The 18,289-nt window shown below is 46.6% G+C and overlaps 1 protein-coding gene across 1 annotated transcript in view; it reads right to left on the bottom strand.

Annotated features, from left to right (window-relative positions):
* LOC124716768 (hexosaminidase D-like) overlaps positions 1-18,289 on the bottom strand; it is a 554,827-nt gene that overhangs the window by 187,024 nt on the left and 349,514 nt on the right. Inside the window, exon 6 of the mRNA XM_047243314.1 lies at positions 14,650-14,753. Within this exon, the coding sequence (XP_047099270.1) occupies positions 14,650-14,753 (104 nt within the window). The remainder of the gene's footprint in view (positions 1-14,649; positions 14,754-18,289) is intronic.

Here is an 18,289-nt window from a genome sequence, read left to right as displayed (position 1 = left end):
TTTTAAAAAATTGAAAGAAAACTATGAAATATTTTGTGAAATGATTTGTAAGTCAAAGTAAGAAATAAAATAGATTAGAGAAATATTTAAGGAGCCTTTGAATGATGCAGAAAATTATGTATAACAAGTGATGTACCGTCTGAGAATCTCAAGTTCAATGCTTCAGTTAGAATGTTAGACTTTTAAAGTGTAGTAGAAGATATTGGTCTGGTGCATTATGTAGCTGATTGTGCAGTCTGCTGTTGTGTGGAGCTGACATGTATCTATCGCCTAACCCGGGAGTAAAAATGTCTCAAGATTTTTCAGCCTCTAAAATTTTAATTACAAAGTCCGTCAAATATAAGGGATGAGAATGTACAGTCTCAATCGGCACTTTATTTGCACTAAATAATTTTCAGTATAATTCAAAGACGCATCATATGTTAATTACACTGATTACTTTCAAGGATTTAAACGATTTTTTGCGAAACTAGACCTGACGCTGGTCGGCGTGATACCTCATGTGTTCATTTCTCACTCTTCGTTTTGTTATGAAAATTCGGATAAGAACCCAAGTTTTCGTTACACTAAAAAAAAAAATATCGCTACAGGTAGTATAAACACACACAAAGGACCGACAATAGGATACTTACCAAAATAACTTTAGATTATAAATCACATTGGAGGGGAAACAGGGAAATACCTAACAATATATGGATACGGATCAGGCTTAAAAACCTAATATATGAGGCGAGGACGGGAAAAAAATGGAAGAAGAACAGGAAATAGGAATCCCTGCAAATTATTACCACGCACACAATCGGAAAACCGCGGGTATCTTAACTAGTAAGTTATTATGTCACTATCTAAACCCTTCTTAATCTCAAACTGACGAGTAATTCACCATATTACACTTACCCATTACACGCATTACGAACGTAATTTTATCAGGACAACTTAAGATACCCTTAAATGTATTCACAACTGCGAATAATGACAATCATCAGGTATAGAATGGAATGACGACAATGAAAATTTGTGCCGGACCGGGAATCGAACCCGGATTTCCCGCTTATCGCGAGCGGTCGCCTTACAATTTGGCTATCCGTGCACGACTCACGGCCAGACCCAATCTTCCATATGTCGTCAAGCCTGCGTCCACGACCTGTACTCGTACATCCATTATGTGTGTTCCCGCTCAGGTCAGACGTTATACTTGATAGTCGCTTGCCCGGTATCTGCAGAGAAATGCGATACTGCAGTGCCCGTGTTGTTCTGATTACAACGCGAAGTTCCTGTGGGCATGCATGCATCCAAGTGAAACGTCTGACCTGTACGGGAATATACATAATACACTACTGGACATTAAAATTGCTACACCAAGAAGAAATGCAGATGATAAACGGGTATTCAATGGACAAATATATTATAACAGAACTGACATGTAATTACATTTTCACGCAATTTGGATGCATACATCCTCAGAAATCAGTACCCAGAACAACCACCTCTCGCCGTAATAACGGCCTTGACACGCCTGGGCATTGAGTCAAACAGAGCTTGGATGGCGTGTACACGTACAGCTGCGCGTGCAGCTTCAACACGATACCACAGTTCATCGAGAGTAGTGACTGGCGTATTGTGACGAGCCAGTTGCTCGGCCACCATTCACCAGACGTTTCCAATTGGAGAGACATCTGGAGAATGTGCTGGCCAGGGCAGCAGTCGAACATTTTCTGTATCCAGAAAGGCCCGTACGGGACCTGCAACATGCGGTCGTGCATTACCTTGCTGAAATGTAGGGTTTCGCAGGGACCGAATGAAGGGTAGAGCCACGGGTCGTAACATATCGGAAATGTAGCGTCCACTGTTCAAAGTGCCGTCAATGCGAACAAGAGGTGACCGAGACGTGTAACCAATGGCACCCCATAACATCACGCAGGGTGATACGCCAGTATGGCGATGACGAATACACGCTTCCAATGTACGTTCGCCGCGATGTCGGCAAACACGGATGCGACCATCATGATGAGTCGGCCGAAGTGGCCGTGCGGTTAAAGGCGCTGCAGTCTGGCACCGCAAGACAGCTACGGTCGCAGGTTCGAATCCTGTCTCGGGCATGGATGTTTGTGATGTCCTTAGGTTAGTTGGGTTTAACTAGTTCTAAGTTCTAGGGGACTAATGACCTCAGCAGTTGAGTCCCATAGTGCTCAGAGCCATTTGAACCATTTGACCATCATGATGCTGTAAACAGAACCTGAATTCATCCGAAAAAATGACGTTTTGTTTTTCTGCACCCAGGTTCGTCGTCGAGTATACCATCACAGGCGCTCCTGTCTGTGATGCGGCATCAAGGGTAACCGCAGCCATGGTTTCCGAGCTGATAGACCATGCTGCTGCAAACGTCGTCGAACTGTTCGTGCAGATGGTTCATATCTTGCAAACGTCCCCATCTGTTGACTCAGGGATCGAGACGCGGCTGCAAAATCCGCTACAGCCATGAGGATAAGATGGCTGTCATCTCGACTGCTAGTGATACGAGGCCGTTGGGATCCAGCACGGCGTTCCGTATTACCCTCCTGAACCCACCGATTCCGTATTCTGCTAACAGTCATTGGATCTCGACCAACGCGAGCAGCAATGTCGCGACACGATAAACCGCAATCGCGACAGGCCACAATCCGACCTTTATCAAAGTCGGACACGTGATAGTACGCATTTCTCCTCCTTACACGAGGCATCACAACGACGTTTCACTAGGCAACGCCGGTCAGCTGCTGTTTGTGTATGAGAAATCGGGTGGAAACTTTCCTCATGTCAGCACGTTGTAGGTGTCGCCACCGACGCCAACCTTGTGTGAATGCTCTGAAAAGCTAATCATTTGCATATCACAGAATCTTCTTCCTGTCGGTTACATTTCGCGTCTGTAGCACGTCATCTTGGTGGTGTAGCAATTTCAATGGCCTTTAGTGTAGATAATATATATAACGCTGGAATATACACGGCAGTACCTTCACTGAGTGCAACAGGTGGGCTCTCCAGATATATACATTTTCTGCTCCATTGGGCGAATGGCCGCTGGCGTGTAATGCCCTTCTCGAAAAGCTTCAGGCCGGAGGAGAGAGCATCACGGGAATGTTTTCGTGACATTCCCCGGATGATCTCGTCATTCCACACAGTGGATCAGCAGAAGTATGCCTCTATCCTTGGGGACCATGTGCACCCTTAAATGCAGGTTTTCTTTCTCCGGCACGATAGCAGCTACCAGCAGGACAATGCAACGTGTCACACAGCTCGTGGAGTACGTGCGTGGTTCTTAGAGCACCAGTACGAGTTCACCATGCTCCCTTGGACACCATAGGCACTAGATTTCAACTCAGTTGGGAATCTGCGAGACCACCCCGAGTGGGCTGTGCATGCCATGGATCATCAACGGAGAAACCTAGGACAGCTGAGCACGTCACTGGAGTCAGCATGGCTCCAAAACCACACTGACTGTTTCTACACGTCTCGCAGCGATCCACACTGCAAAAGGTGGATATTCAGGCTTTTGACAGGTGACTGGACAGCGTGCTTTTCATTATTCATCGTAAATTCCATTTTTCGCGGCATACAGATATGTTATATACATCACTCTGCTGTTGTTATCATCCTATGATGACTTTGCTAGATGGTAAACGACAGCAGCACCTGCAACAATCGAGGGCTGCTCTGATTGTCTCCCAAATGGATTATATACATGAGGAGCAGCAGAGGACCTATAATACTTCCTTGAGGAGTGCCAGATATTATTTCTGTTTTATTCGATGATTTTCTGTCGGTTAATACACACATCAAGAAGAGGTTTTTCATCACCCCAGTTCCCAGAACTTTTGAAAAAATGGTTCAAGTGGCTCTGAGCACTATGGGACTCAACATCTTAGGTCATAAGTCCCCTAGAACTTAGAACTACTTAAACCTAACTAACCTAAGGACATCACACACACCCATGCCCGAGGCAGGATTCGAACCTGCGACCGTAGCAGTCCCGCGGTTCCGGACTGCAGCGCCAGAGCCGCTAGACCACCGCGGCCGGCAGAACTTCTGAAGATAGACGTTGACTGTGGATATTGTACCACAGACACAGCCCCTTTGACTGTTCAGAGATGTCACGAAACCCGCCAAAAGGTACACCGCTGGTGTTATCTGTTGTTCACCCATGACTAGAAGGCCAATACCGCGGTTCGATCGCGTGCTCATTGATTGCTACTTTGTGCCAGGAGGGGCTCTCAACGAGGGAAGTGTACAGTTGTCTCTCAGTGAACCAAACCGATGTTGTTAGGACATGGAGGAGATACGGAGAGGAACTGTCACGTAATGCTACCCCAAAACAGCACGAAACCTCCACCTTGCTGCACCCGCTGGACAGTGTGTCTAAGGCGTTCAGCCTGACCGTGTTGCCTCCAAACACGTCTCCGACGATTGTCTGGTTGAAGGCATACGAGACACACGTGAAGAGAATACCAATCCTGACTGGTCCAGTCGGTATGTCGTTGGGCCCACCTGTACCGCGCTGCATGGCGTTGTGGTTGCCAAGATTGACCTCGCCATGGACGTCGAGAGTGAAGTTTCGCATCATGCAGTCTATTGCGCACAGTTTGAGTCGTAACACGATGTCCTGTGGCTGCACAAAAAGCATTATTCAACATGGTGGCATTGCTGTCAGGGTTCCTCCGAGCCATAATCCGTATGTTACGGTGATCCACTGCGGTAGTAGCTCTTGGGCGGCCTGATCGAAGCATGTCATCGACAGTTCCTGTCTCTCTGTATCTACTCCGTGTCCGAACATCGCCGCTTTGGTTCACTCTGAGATGCCTGGACACTTCCCTTTTTGAGAGCCCTTCCTGGCACAAAGTAATAATGCGGACGCAGGCTGGTATTATGCTAAGGGAGACATGTGGTAGTAATCAAAGACACGCTGACAACTGCATCCGTTCACGCTTGATGTCTTCCCCGACGGTGATGTCATCTTTCATCAGTTTTCCGTGTCTCAGAGCCAGAATCGTGCTACAGTGGTTTGAGTAGCATTGTAGAAAACTCTCGTTGATGCCTCGGTGAACAAATTCGCCTGATGTAACTCCTGTTCGCTATTGTGCGTCCCGTTATTTACGCGAAGTACATGACCTTTGTGTAGACATCTAATGACACATACCTCCACAAACCCACCAACAAACTGTCGGATCCTGATACACAGAATCACTGGAGTATTTTGTTCCAGAGACTGGCAAACCTACGAACAATCTGTCGGATTCTTGATCCGCAGAATCAGTGATGTGTTTTTTCCCAAGGACAGACAAATAAGCTATTAAGCAGGTGGTCAAAGCGTTTTGGCTCATCAGTGTGGTAATGACCTCGTAGACAATGTTAACACTGTCATCAGACATTCTGCAGATGACACAGTTAAGTCTAGTGAAAAACTATGTGAATGAAATCTTTACAAATATCTAGTTAGATCTTGATAAGACTTCGAAATGGTTGAACACCGCTTACTTGCTTTAAATGTACAGAAAAGGAAAATTGTACGCTTCACAAAAGCAAAAAAAAAAAAAAAAAAAGTCATTGTGCTGCAAGAGCACAATTTCATTAACAAAGAGCTACAGTGTCTACTAATAATGGGTGTAACACACAATTTGTGGGGATATGAATTTGAATGATCACGTAACATCAATCAGCCGCGCGGAGTGGCCGTGCGGTTTGAGGCGCCATGTCACGGACTGCGGGGTCCCTCCCGCCGGAGGTCGAGTCCTCCCTCGGGCACGGGTGTGTGTGTTGTTCTTAGCATAAGTTAGTTTTAATGGTGTGTGAGGCTAGGGACCGATGACCTCGCGCTCAAGGTAACGCGCGCTGAGACGAGTTTCTCCTTATCGTTTCCTGCGCACGAGTGCGGGTTTGATAACGCAGCTGCACGAGTAACGTTTGTCACAAGGCGTCATTCGCCGAGCAGCAGCACGTACGCACAGAGATGCCGCGCTACTACAGGAGGAGGAGGAGGCGCACACGCCAGATAGTTTACAAAGCTGTAGATTACATCAACATGAAAGTAAATCATACTAATGGGCAGGTGTTTTTGCACGGCCCTTCTGTTTTTTTGTGGAGGAGTGCTTAATTTCACTCTACAAAATAATGACACCAATTGAGCTGACTGTAGCAATTGTACGGTACCCAGGAGTCAAAGTGTCTAAAGTTCAAATGGGTCTGAGCACTATGGGACTTAACATCTGTGGTCATCAGTCCCCTAGAACTTAGAACTACTTAAACCTAACTAACCTAAGGACATCACACACATCCATGCCCGAGGCAGGATTCGAACCTGCGACAAAAGTGTCTGAAGGACTAGAGGCGTTTTATGATAGAGACATTATTGCCTATCGTACATATCATATAGCTGAAGAGTATAACAGAGACATTGGAGCTTCGTATTTTATGTCTACAATGCCTCTTACTTTAAGAACTAGTAATCACCGTAAAATTGGTGAATATGAATCTGAATGTGTCTGAACTCACACACATTTGAACATTTTCTTGTAACATCAATCGCAAGGAAAGCATCTACATCTGCATCTACATTCATACTCCGCAAGCCACCTGACGGTGTGTGGTGGAGGGTACTTTGAGTACCTCTATCGGTTCTCCCTTCTATTCCACGCTCCTATTGTTCGTGGAAAGAAAGATTGTCGGTATGCCTCTGTGTGGGCTCTAATCCGATTTTATCCTCATGGCCTCTTCGCGAGATATACGTAGGAGGGAGCAATATACTGCTTGACTCCTCGGTGAAGGTATGTTCTCGAAACTTCAATAAAACCCTGTACCCAGCCACTGAGCGTCTCTCTTGCAGAGTCTTCCACTGGAGTTTATCTATCATCTCCGTCCCGGTGTGGCCTTGGGGTTCTAGGCACTTCAGTTTGGAACCCCGTGACCGCTACGGTCACAGGTTCGAATCCTACCTCGGGCATGGATGTGTGTGTGATGTCCTTAGGTTAGTTAGGTCTAAGTAGTTCTAAGTTCTAGGGAACTGATGGCCTCAGATGATGAGTCCCATAGTGCTCAGAGCCATCAGAACTATTTTATTATCTCCGTAACGCTTTCGCGATTACTAAATGATCCTGTAACGAAGCGCGCTGCTCTCCGTTGGATCTTCTCTATCTCTTCTATCAACCATATCTGGTACGGATCCCACAACGGTCAGCAATAGTCAAGCAGTGGGCGAACAAGTGTACTGTAACCTACTTCCTTTGTTTCCGGATTGCATTTCCTTAGGAGTCTTCCAATGAATCTCAGTCTGGCATCTGCTTTACCGACGATTAATTTTATATGGTCATTCCATTTTAAATCACTCCTAATGCCTACTCGCAGATAATTTATGGAATTAACAGCTTCTAGTTGCTGACCTGCTATATTGTAGCTAAATGATAAGGGATCTATCTTTCTATGTATTCGCGGCACATTACACAGGTGGCAGATTTCCATTCGTTGGTAGTACACTGGCAAAATTTAATGAGTGTATTAAGCATAATGCTTACACGTGCGACCCATGCAGCAGCATTGTTGAACTGTGTGGTACCTGTACCGAACAGTTGAACAAAGAAGGGCAGCATGAATGTTCACAGATCTGTTTGTGCCATTGGAGAACGTCACGGCCACTTTGAACCCGAACTAACATACTCTTGAACGTAGACGCGAAATAATTTGTAAAAGCCGAACCAGAAAGTTTAACGACCGAGCGCCAATGAGGAAGATAGGAATCGACCGGATTACTAGATCCAAAGACCGCAAAGAGAATGTTAGTTGATTATAGCCGACACAGAGCATACCAGCGGTCGTTGTGAATTCCTGAATTCTCTTGAACATTTTTGTACTTCCTTCTTTCGTCGATCAGCTGAAGTATTTCTTCTGTTACCCGTGGTTTATTCGCAGTTATCTTCCTTGAATCTATGTTTTTCTCTCCAACGTCTTCGTTTGCTCTTTTTAGAGAGATCCATTCCTCTACAACGGAACTGTCTACTGTGCTATTCACTATCGCGGTATCTGTAGCCTCACACAACTTCAGGCGTATCTCTTCCTTCCTTAGTACTTTCGCATTCACCTCTTTGCACATTGATTCCTATCTCAAAGTACAGCCTACTCTTCATAATCCCTAAATTGTGATCTGAGTCTTATCTGCTCGTGGGTGCGTCTTACAAACCATTATCTGATTTCGGAATCTCTGCCTGAGCATAATGTAATCCAACTCCAATCTTGCCGTATCTCCCGGTCTTTTCCAAGTATACTTCCTCGTCCCGTGGTTCCTGAACGGTGTATTCGCTGTTACTAGCTGAAATGTAGTGCTGATCTCAATCTTTCTACTCTCTCCTTTCTACTACTAAGACCCTTTCTTCTACTCCTTCCCCTAAATCCGCATTATAGTGCCCCATGACTATCAGTTTATCGTCTCCCTTTACGCACTGAATAACCCGTTCAGTATCTACATATACTTCCTCCATCTCTTCATCTTCAGCTTGCGACGTCGGCACGTATAACTGAACTATTGTTGTCGGTGTTGGTTTGCAGCCGAATTAACAGACAAGTAAACTAGTATGACGGCTATCAGGCACCGCTATCGCTGAACTTATGTCACGCTGTTAACCGGAGCCGCTTCATTCTGTACGACTCTGTCTCACTCCCTTCTAAACCACTGCTTCCCTTTCATGTCCTTCGACTTCGACTCTTATAACTACAACCGGCCGGTGCTAGGCGGTTTATTTTGGAACCGCACTGCTACTACTGTCGCAGGTTCGAATCTTGCCTTGGGCATGGATGTGTGTGAACCGTAAATTTACTTTCAAAATCTTTTCTTAAAGAATTTACTTTATTTACTAGCGATTCATCAAGAAGATTAACACATTTGATCACACTAGGCGAGCGTGGAAGTAGTTGCCAGGAAGTAACTGATGGAAAATGAAATTACTTTTAACAAATGTGAATTTTATTCCTAAAAGCTTTTTCAAAAACAGATTTAAAATTATAAGCAGAAAAGCACCCTCGAAATATCAAGTTACAATTTTATTTAGAGGCAGAAAGAATAACATGAACAGTATGAGCCTTCGGGCTGAGAAACTTGCCTGCTCCCTTTCAACACGGTTGTAGTCATGACCGCTCACAACAACCTCTGAAAGAGTACACTGGTGCAAATCTGCAACACACCAGATTACTTTAAACTAAAAATTTTTTAACAACTCACACAAATACGTAAACTACGTATCCGTAAGAGGGATGGAAGTGGTACAACACCCAAATTATTTCCCACCGAAAGTGCAATTTTTTTTCTTTTTAAAGGGCTCTTAAGGTGGAAAGGTGGCAACCTTATAACGTAAAAGGACTATTTAAATAAAACCTATAAAATGCAGACTTACATAAAATGTACAACATGCTCTACATTACACATATACCACCTCGCAAGATGATAGGCAAGATAAAAACATATTTCAAGAATTCGGCCTTTAAACAATAAATTCGTTAACACCGAATCCGACAAACATGACAGAGGCAGCTATTAACGTATGGCAGATTGACGGGGAGGGGGTTACTAAACAACCCGAACCGCAGACTGCTGTAAACCTCCCCAATTCCACAAGGGAATACGGACCACCCAATTCACAAATAACCATCTTACCGCGGGTGGGCAAACGGAGAAGAATGGTGGGACGACTCCAAAACAAAGCGGCTGGTGACCTCACCAAGAAAACAAGTAGAATTTAACAAGTAAATGAAACAACATATCACCAATCACTTAAATTCTAATAAACTGCGATTTCTGGCGAGGACCTGGCGCAGCACCCCCAAATCGCTCTCCCGAACCGTCCGCTACCAGCCGCTTCAACGGACGCAGGAAGGCGCGCCGATCTCCCGTCTCATGGCGTCGCAGCTCGCCCCGGCCAGCCCGATGTCGTGGTTTCACTCTTGTTGCTCTCGTGTCAACCGCGAAGCCACTACCCCTTTCCTTACGGCGCGGCCCACTGGACTCACGTGGGGACCTCACATGCGCCGACGCTCAAGGTGGACAAGTCATCTCGTGTCTCAGTGCGCGACCGACCAACCGATCGATCCAACCGCCAATGACCGTTGCCCGAGCAACTCGAGCAGACTGGTGGCCTGAGTTCTCTTACTGGCGGAGAGGAAAGACTCATTTTGCCGGCTTTAAAGGTTGATCCGAACGACAGACATACTAACACTCCGAACGACAGACAGATACTAACTGCCTAACAAATGCGGACGAGAGACAGACTAGCAAGCTGTGGACGAGAGACTGAACCAGACTGACCGACTGGGCGAGCTCATAGCGCCCCTTAAATGTACGTGATCAGGCAACCTTTCCCCTTTTCCACCAGAGGGAAACACCAAAGCTGCGATTACCATAGCGGCGCCACCTCCAGAAACAGAGGGCGGCTGCTTCACATAAAGCGCTGCGGCGCGCTCTTCAAAACAGCAATATTTACCACAGCTCAGTGTGTGATATCGTTAGGTTAGTTAGGTTTAAGTAGTTCTAAGTACTAGGAGACTGATGACCTCAGATGTTACGTCCCATAATGCTCAGAGCCATTTTTTTCTTATAACTACAGTCGGATTTGTATACAGGTTGTATAAGGGACAGTGAAATTAAAACAGAATACGCGCCATAGCACACATTCCGCGCGACAGTTGCCCCCACTGTTGTTACGCTTCGGTACTGTCGCTATTCTGGTAGGGGAACGGCACAGTGGTACATCACAGCTATACACTATTGCTGTGTTATGCCCTTGGTTGTGGGCGAACTCGCCCAGCTGTCGTAGTGTCGCGCGGCTAGCGCCTGCGTGTCGACTACCCTTCAGACAGCTGTGTAGCAGACGTGGCCTGAATTCCTCGGCCGCTCGCTACACGGCCACAGGCCACAGGCCCAGTGCGACAGCTATCTTAGAGGCGTGTGATGATTACTTTTGAATGGAAGCATTCCATTGTCGCGTTGTGGCGGATATTTGACTTTCATTTGACTGTTACTCACACACACTGAAGCCCCAAAGAAAATACTATTGACATGTGTATTCAAACAGAGAGATATGTTAACAGGGAGAATACGGCGCTGCAGTCGGCAACGCATATATAAAACAAGTGTCTGGCGCAGTTGTCAGATAGGTAACTGCTGCTACAATGGCAGGTTATCAAGATTTAAGTGAGTTGGAACGTGGTGTTACAGTCGGCGCACGAGCGATGGGACTCAGCGCCGGCCGGAGTGGCCGAGCGGTTCTAGGCGCTTCAGTCTGGAACCGCGCGACTACTACGGTCGCAGGTTCGAATCCTGCCTCGGGCATGGATGTGTGTGATGTCCTTAGGTTGGTTAGGTTTAAGTAGTTCTAAGTTCTAGGGGACTGATGACCTCAGATGTTAAGTCCCATAGTGCTCAGAGCCATTTTTTTGATGACCACAGATGTTAAGTCCCATAGTGCTCAGAACCATTTGAACCATTTTTCTCCGAGGTAGCGATGAAGTGGGGATTTTCCCGCACAAAACCATTTCACGAGTGTACTGTGAATATCAGGAATGTGGTAAAACATCACATTTCTGACATCGCTGCGGCCGGAAAAAGATCCTGCAAGAAAGGGACCAATGACGACTGAAGAGAATCGTTCATAGTGACAGAAGTGTAACCCTACGGTACATTGCTGCAGACTTCAGTGCTGGCCGATCAACAAGTGTCGGCGTGCGAACCATTTAACCAAACATTATCTACACGGGATACAGGAGCCGGAGGCCCACACGTGTAGCCTTGACGACTGCACGACGCAAAGCTTTACGCCTCGCCTGGGCCTTCAACACCAAGGTTGGACTGTTGATGACTGGAAACATGTTGCCTGGTCGGATGAGTCTCGTTTCAAATTGTAGCGAGGGGATGGACGTGTACGGGTATGGAGACACGCTTATAATCTACGGACTCTGCATGTCAGCAGGGGACCGTTCAAGGTAGTCGAGGCTCTTTAATGGTGTGGAACGTGAGCAGTTGGAGTGGTATGGGACCCGTGATACGTCTAGATACGACTCTGACTGGTGACACGTACATAAGCATCCAGTCTGATCACCTGCATCCATTCATGTCCATAGTGCATTCCGACGGACGTTGGCAATTCAAGCATGACAATGTGACACCCAAACGTCCAGAATTGCTACAGAGTGGCTCCAGGAACACTCTTCTGAGCTAAAACACTTTTTTGAAAATGATTAGGGAGCTGCAGTCACTGTGAACGGCGACCGTTACCGATACATGCTTTCTGATTGGTTTTTCCCTTTTATTAGCGAAAATGACGATTTCTGGTTTAAACTAGATGGCGCAAGCTGTCACACATCCCACGAAACGATTGCTCTTCTGAATGAAAATACACTATGTGATCAAAAGTATCTGGACACCACCAAAAACATACGTTTTTCATATTAGGTGCATTGTCCTGCCACCTACTGCCAGGTACTCCATATCAGTAGTCATTATACATAATGAGAGAGCAGAATGTGGCGCTCCGCGGAACTCACGGACTTCCAACGTGGTCAGTTGATTGGGTGTCACTTGTGTCATACGTCTGTACGCGAGATTTCCACACTCCTGAACATCCCTAGGTACACTGTTTCCGATGTGATGGCGAAGTGGAAAAGTGGAGGGACACGTACAGCACAAAAACGCACAGGCCGACAGCGTCTGTTACTCACAGAAACTGCGAACAGTTGAAGAGGGTCGTAATGTGTAATAGGCAGACATCTATCCAGGCCATCAGACAGGAATTCCAAACTGCATGAGGGTCCACTGAAATGAAATGAAATGTCGTGTGACGAGGGCCTCCCGTCGGGTAGACCGTTCGCCTGGTGCAAGTCTTTCGATTTGACGCCACTTCGGCGACTTGCGCGTCGATGGGGATGAAATGATGATGATTAGGACAACACAACACCCAGTCCCTGAGCGGAGAAAATCTCCGACCCAGCCGGGAATCGAACCCGGGCCCTTTGGATTGACAGTCTGTCGCGCTGACCACTCAGCTACCGGGGGCGGACAGGGTCCACTGCAAGTACTATGACAGTTAGGCGGGATCTTCGTACATGCATAGTTGAAATGGAGGACAGTGGGACGTCAGCTGGTGTAAATTTATATTAAAAATGAAGAAATTCCTCCAGCTGTATTTAAGGTTATTTTGGCAACTAGATTGAACGTTGTAACAACGTCATCTTCAGGCCCATACACTTGTTGACGTCAACTGCGTGTGGCTGATACTAAAGATGAGATACGGACGTGCTCCGTGTGGAAGGTGGTAGTTAGTTACTAACAAGTGTATGGGCCTGAAGATGACGTTGTTACAACGTTCAATCTAGTTGCCAAAATAACCTTAAATACAGCTGGAGGAATTTCTTCATTTTTAATATAAAGTTAGGTCGGAGGTGAGAAAACTTGGATTTCATGGTAGAGCGGGTGCTCATAAGCCACACATCACGCATGTAAATGCCAAACGACGCCTCGCTTGGTGCAAGGAGCGTAAACATTGAACGATTGAACAGTGGAAAAAGTTGTGTGCAGTGACGAACCACGGTACACAATGTGGCGATCCGATGGCAGGGTTGTCGGTATGGCGAATGCCGGTAAACGTCGCCTACCAGCGTGTTTAGTGTCAACAGCCAAATTCGGAGGTGGTGGTGTTATGGAGTGGTCGTGTTTTGCGTGGCTCTACCACAGCACAGCCCTACATTGGTGTTCTAGGCACGGTATTGCTTTCTACTGTAGCAGAGCAATTGGGGGATGGCGACTGCATCTTTCAACACGATCGAGCACCATAATTCACGGCCTTTGGCGGAGTGGTTACACGACAGTAACATCTCTGTAATTGACTGGGCTACACAAAGTCCTGCCCTGAATCCTACAGAACACTTTTGGGATGAAACTTCCTGGCAGATTAAAACTGTGTGCCCGACCGAGACTCGAACTCGGGACCTTTGCCTTTCGCGTTCAAGTGCTCTACCATCAGAGCTACCGAAGCACGACTCACGCCCGGTACTCACAGCTTTACTTCTGCCAGTACCTCGTCTCCTACCTTCCAAACTTTACAGAAGCTCTCCTGCGAACCTTGCAGAACTAGCACTCCTGAAAGAAAGGATACTGCGGAGACATGGCTTAGCCACAGCCTGGTGGATGTTTCCAGAATGATATTTCTCATTCTGGACCTTTGGGATGTTTTGGAACGCCGACTTCGTGACAGGCCTGACCCACCCACATCGATACCTCTCCTCAGTGCAGCACGCCGTGAAGAATGGGCTGCCATTCCCCAAGAAACCTTCCAACACCTGACTGAACGTATGCCTGCGAGAATGTAGGCTGTCATCAAGGCTAAGGGTGGGCCAACACCACATTGAATTCCAGTATTACCGATGGAGGGCGCCACGAACTTATAAGACATTTTGAGCCAGGTGTGCGGATACTTTCGATCACATAATGTAAATGGGAGAGGTTACTTAATGTGTTTGAAAAAAAAGAGCACGCATTACATTTTGAATAAATGTTGCAAGTTCTATAGCAGTCCCTACTCCCCGCACCCTCTGCAGAGTTGCCAGACATAATAGCTCACTGGTGGCTCTTAGGCCCGTCCCACTCACCAGTCCTCGAGTCGCTGGCTGCGGCAGCGGGAGCACGTGCCCAGGTGGAACACCTCGTCGCAGCCGATGTGGATGTAGCGAGAGTGCGGGTGTAGCTCCAGCACCTGAGAAACATACGTGCAGAAAAATGAAACATTTAGTCTGCGAGACAACTCAAACAATAAGTCCTAAAATGTGGTACCGCGCCTTCCTACATGTGACGTTCCAAAAATTTTGGAAACGTCACGACTGATAATATCGCACTATCTTATGTACATGTGGCAACGACCTTGCCGCAGTGAATACACCGCTTCCCATGAGATCACCGAAGTTAAGCGCTGTCGGTCGTGGCTGGCACTTGGATGGGTGACCATCCAGCCGCCATGCGCTGTTGCCATTTTTCGGGGTGCACCCAGCCTCGTGATGCCAATTGAGGAGCTACTCGACCGAATGATGGCAGCTCCGGTCAAAGAAAACCATCATAACGACCGGGAGGATGGTGTGCTGACGCCCGCATCTCGTGGTCGTGCGGTAGCGTTCTCGCTTCCCACGCCCGGGTTCCCGGGTTCGATTCCCGGCGGGGTCAGGGATTTTCTCTGCTTCGTGATGGCTGGGTGTTGTGTGATGTCCTTAGGTTAGTTAGGTTTAAGTAGTTCTAAGTTCTGGGGGACTGATGACCATAGATGTTAAGTCCCATAGTGCTCAGAGCCATTTTTGGTGTGCTGACCGAACGCCCCTCCTATCTGCATCCTCAACTGAGGATGACACGGCGGTCGGATGGTCCCGATGGGCCACTTGTGGCCTGAAGATGGAGTGCTTATGTACATGTACTGACAGGTGTGAAAATTATCGATCAGTTTAATTCGTTACAGTTGTAATTACTAATACAGAAGAATGGGAAAACTGGTAGAAGCCGACCTCGAGGAACATCAGTTTGGATTCTCGAGAAATGTGGGAACACGTGAGGCAATACTGACTCTACGATTTCTGATAGTATATTGTTTAAGGAAATATTAACGAACGTTTACAGCATTTGTTGATTACAGAAAGCTTTTGACAACGTTGACTGGAATACTCTCTTTCAGATTCTAAAGGTGGTAGGGGTAAAATACAAGAAGCGAAAGGTTATTAACAATTTGCACAAAAACCAGATGGCAGTTATACGAGTCGAGGGGCATGAAAGGGAAGCAATAGTTGAGAAGGGAGTGAGACGGGACAGTAGCCTATCCCCGACGTTATCCAATCTTTAAATTGAGCAAGCCGTAAGTGAACCAAATGAAAAATTTGGAATAGGAATTAAAGTCCAGGGAGAAGAAATAAAAACCTTGTGATTTTCCGATGACATTGAAATTCTATGAGGGACAGCAACTGGCTTCGAAGAGCAGCTGAACGCAATGGATAGTGTCTTGAAAGAAGGATATAAGATAAACATGAACAAAAGCAAAACGAGGGTATTGGAATGGAATGTCGTCGAAGTAAATCAGGTGGTGCTGAGGGAATTAGATTATGAAACAAGACACTTAAATGAGTAGATGAGTTTTGCAATTTGGGAAGCAAAATAACTGGTTGGAGCAGAGAGGATATAAAATGTAGACTGGCGATGGCCAGGAAAGCGTTTCTGAAGGAAAGAAATACATTTACATCGAGTGTAGATTTAAGTGTCAGGAATTCCTTCCTGGAAGTATTTTATGAAATGTAGCCCAGTATGGTTCAAGTGGCTCTGAGCACTAGGGGACTTAACATCTGAGGTCATCAGTCGCCTAGAACTTAGAACTACTTAAACCTAACTAACCTAAGGACATCACACACATCCATGCCCGAGGCAGGATTCGAACCTGCAACCGTACTAGGAGGCTCAGTATACTTGCGTGGTCGACGTCAGAGCCAACATCCTGCTGCATCAATGATCTCCGCATCATCGACTTACTGCTTTCCGCGGAGTGCATCCTTCATTGGGTGAAAGAGATGGAAGTCGGAAGGTGCGAGATCCGGGCTGTAGGCTCAATGAGGAGGAACAGTCGGATGAAATTTTACGAACTCCTCTCGGCAGCATAGGCTTGGGTGCGGCCTTGCGTTATCATGAAAAAGTTCGTTTGCACTTTGGTGCGGTGGACACGCAAAAGTCGTTTCCTTAAATGCCTGAGGGTTGCACAATACAATTAGGAGTTGATCCTTGCAACACCGAGGAGGGGGAGGTGGAGATTAGTGCTAAACATCCGGTCGACAAGGAGTCCCAGAAGACCGTCGCCTTGACTGTACGGCTGAGGGTGCGGCTTCGAACATTTTCTTCGGAGGGGATGTGGTGTGGCGCCACTCCATGGATTTCTGTTTTGTTTGCGGTTCGAAGTGGCGAACCCATGTTTCCTCGACTGTAACGATTTTCGACACAAAATTATTACAATCAGCCTCGAAATGTTCACGTATGCCTGCGAGAGTGGATGCTGTCTTCAATGGTAAGGCTGTACCAACACCATACTGAGTTGAAGCATTACCGATGGAGGGCGCCACGAACTTGTAAGTCATTTTCAGCCGGGTGTCCGGATACTTTTGATCACATATTGTATCTGGGTAAGACGAGGTTTGACAACCTTCCTGGCATGTGACACGTGTAAAATGGCATCAGGCAGAAAACTGATGAAATTTGGTGTGAGAGTGATAGCCTTAGCCCACCTTACACAGCTCACATGAGCTCTGACGTTTCTTTTCCGCATGTGTTGACACCTAGCTGTTCGTAGCGTCGCCCAACCCCAGGTTGAGGCCGCAAGGCGCCGCGCTTTTGCACAGTTACAGAGGAAGACTGTAGGCACCTTTGTACATCTACATACTCCGCAAGCCACCTGACGGTGTATGGCGGAGAGTACTTTGAGTACCTCCATCGGTTCTCCATTCTATTCCAGTCTCGTATTGTTCGTGGAAAGAAAGATTGTCGGCCGAGATATACGTAGGAGGGAGCAATATACTGCTTGACTCCTGCGTGAAGGTATGTTCTCGAAAGTTCAACAAAAGCCCCTACCGAGCTACTGAGCGTCTCTCCTGCACAGTCTTCCACTGGAGTTTATCTATCATCTCCGTAACGCTTTCGCGATTACTAAATCATCCTGTAACGAAGAGCGCTGCTCTCCGTTGGATCTTCTCTCTCTCTTCTATCAACCCTATCTGGTACGGATCCCACACTGCTGAGCAGTATTCAAGCACTGGGCGAACAAGCGTACTGTAACCTACTTCCTTTGTTTTAGGATTGCATTTCGTTGGGATTCTTCCAATGAATCTCAGTCATCCGCTTTACCGACGATCAACTTTGTATGATCATTCCATTTTAAATCACTCCTGATACCTACTCCCAGATAATTCTCAGAATTAACTGCTTCCAATTGCTGACCTGCTATATTGTAGCTAAATGATAAAGGATCTTCTTTCTATGTATTCGCAGCACATTACACTTGTCTACAGTGAGATTCAAATGCCATTCCCTGCACCATGCGTCAATTCGTTGCAGATCCTCCTGCATATCCGTACAATTTTCCATTGTTACAACCTCTCGAAATACCACAGCATCATCTGCAAAAAACCTCAGTGAACTTCCGATGTCATCCACAAGGTCATTTATGTATATTGTGAATAGCAACGGTCCTACGACACTCCCCTGCGGCCCATCTGAAGT

This window comes from Schistocerca piceifrons, chromosome 9, assembly GCF_021461385.2.
Source record: "Schistocerca piceifrons isolate TAMUIC-IGC-003096 chromosome 9, iqSchPice1.1, whole genome shotgun sequence".
In the NCBI taxonomy this organism is placed as follows: domain Eukaryota; kingdom Metazoa; phylum Arthropoda; class Insecta; order Orthoptera; family Acrididae; genus Schistocerca; species Schistocerca piceifrons.
The sequence above is the reverse complement of the archived record's forward strand: the minus strand, read 5'-3'. Positions and strand labels throughout refer to the sequence as shown.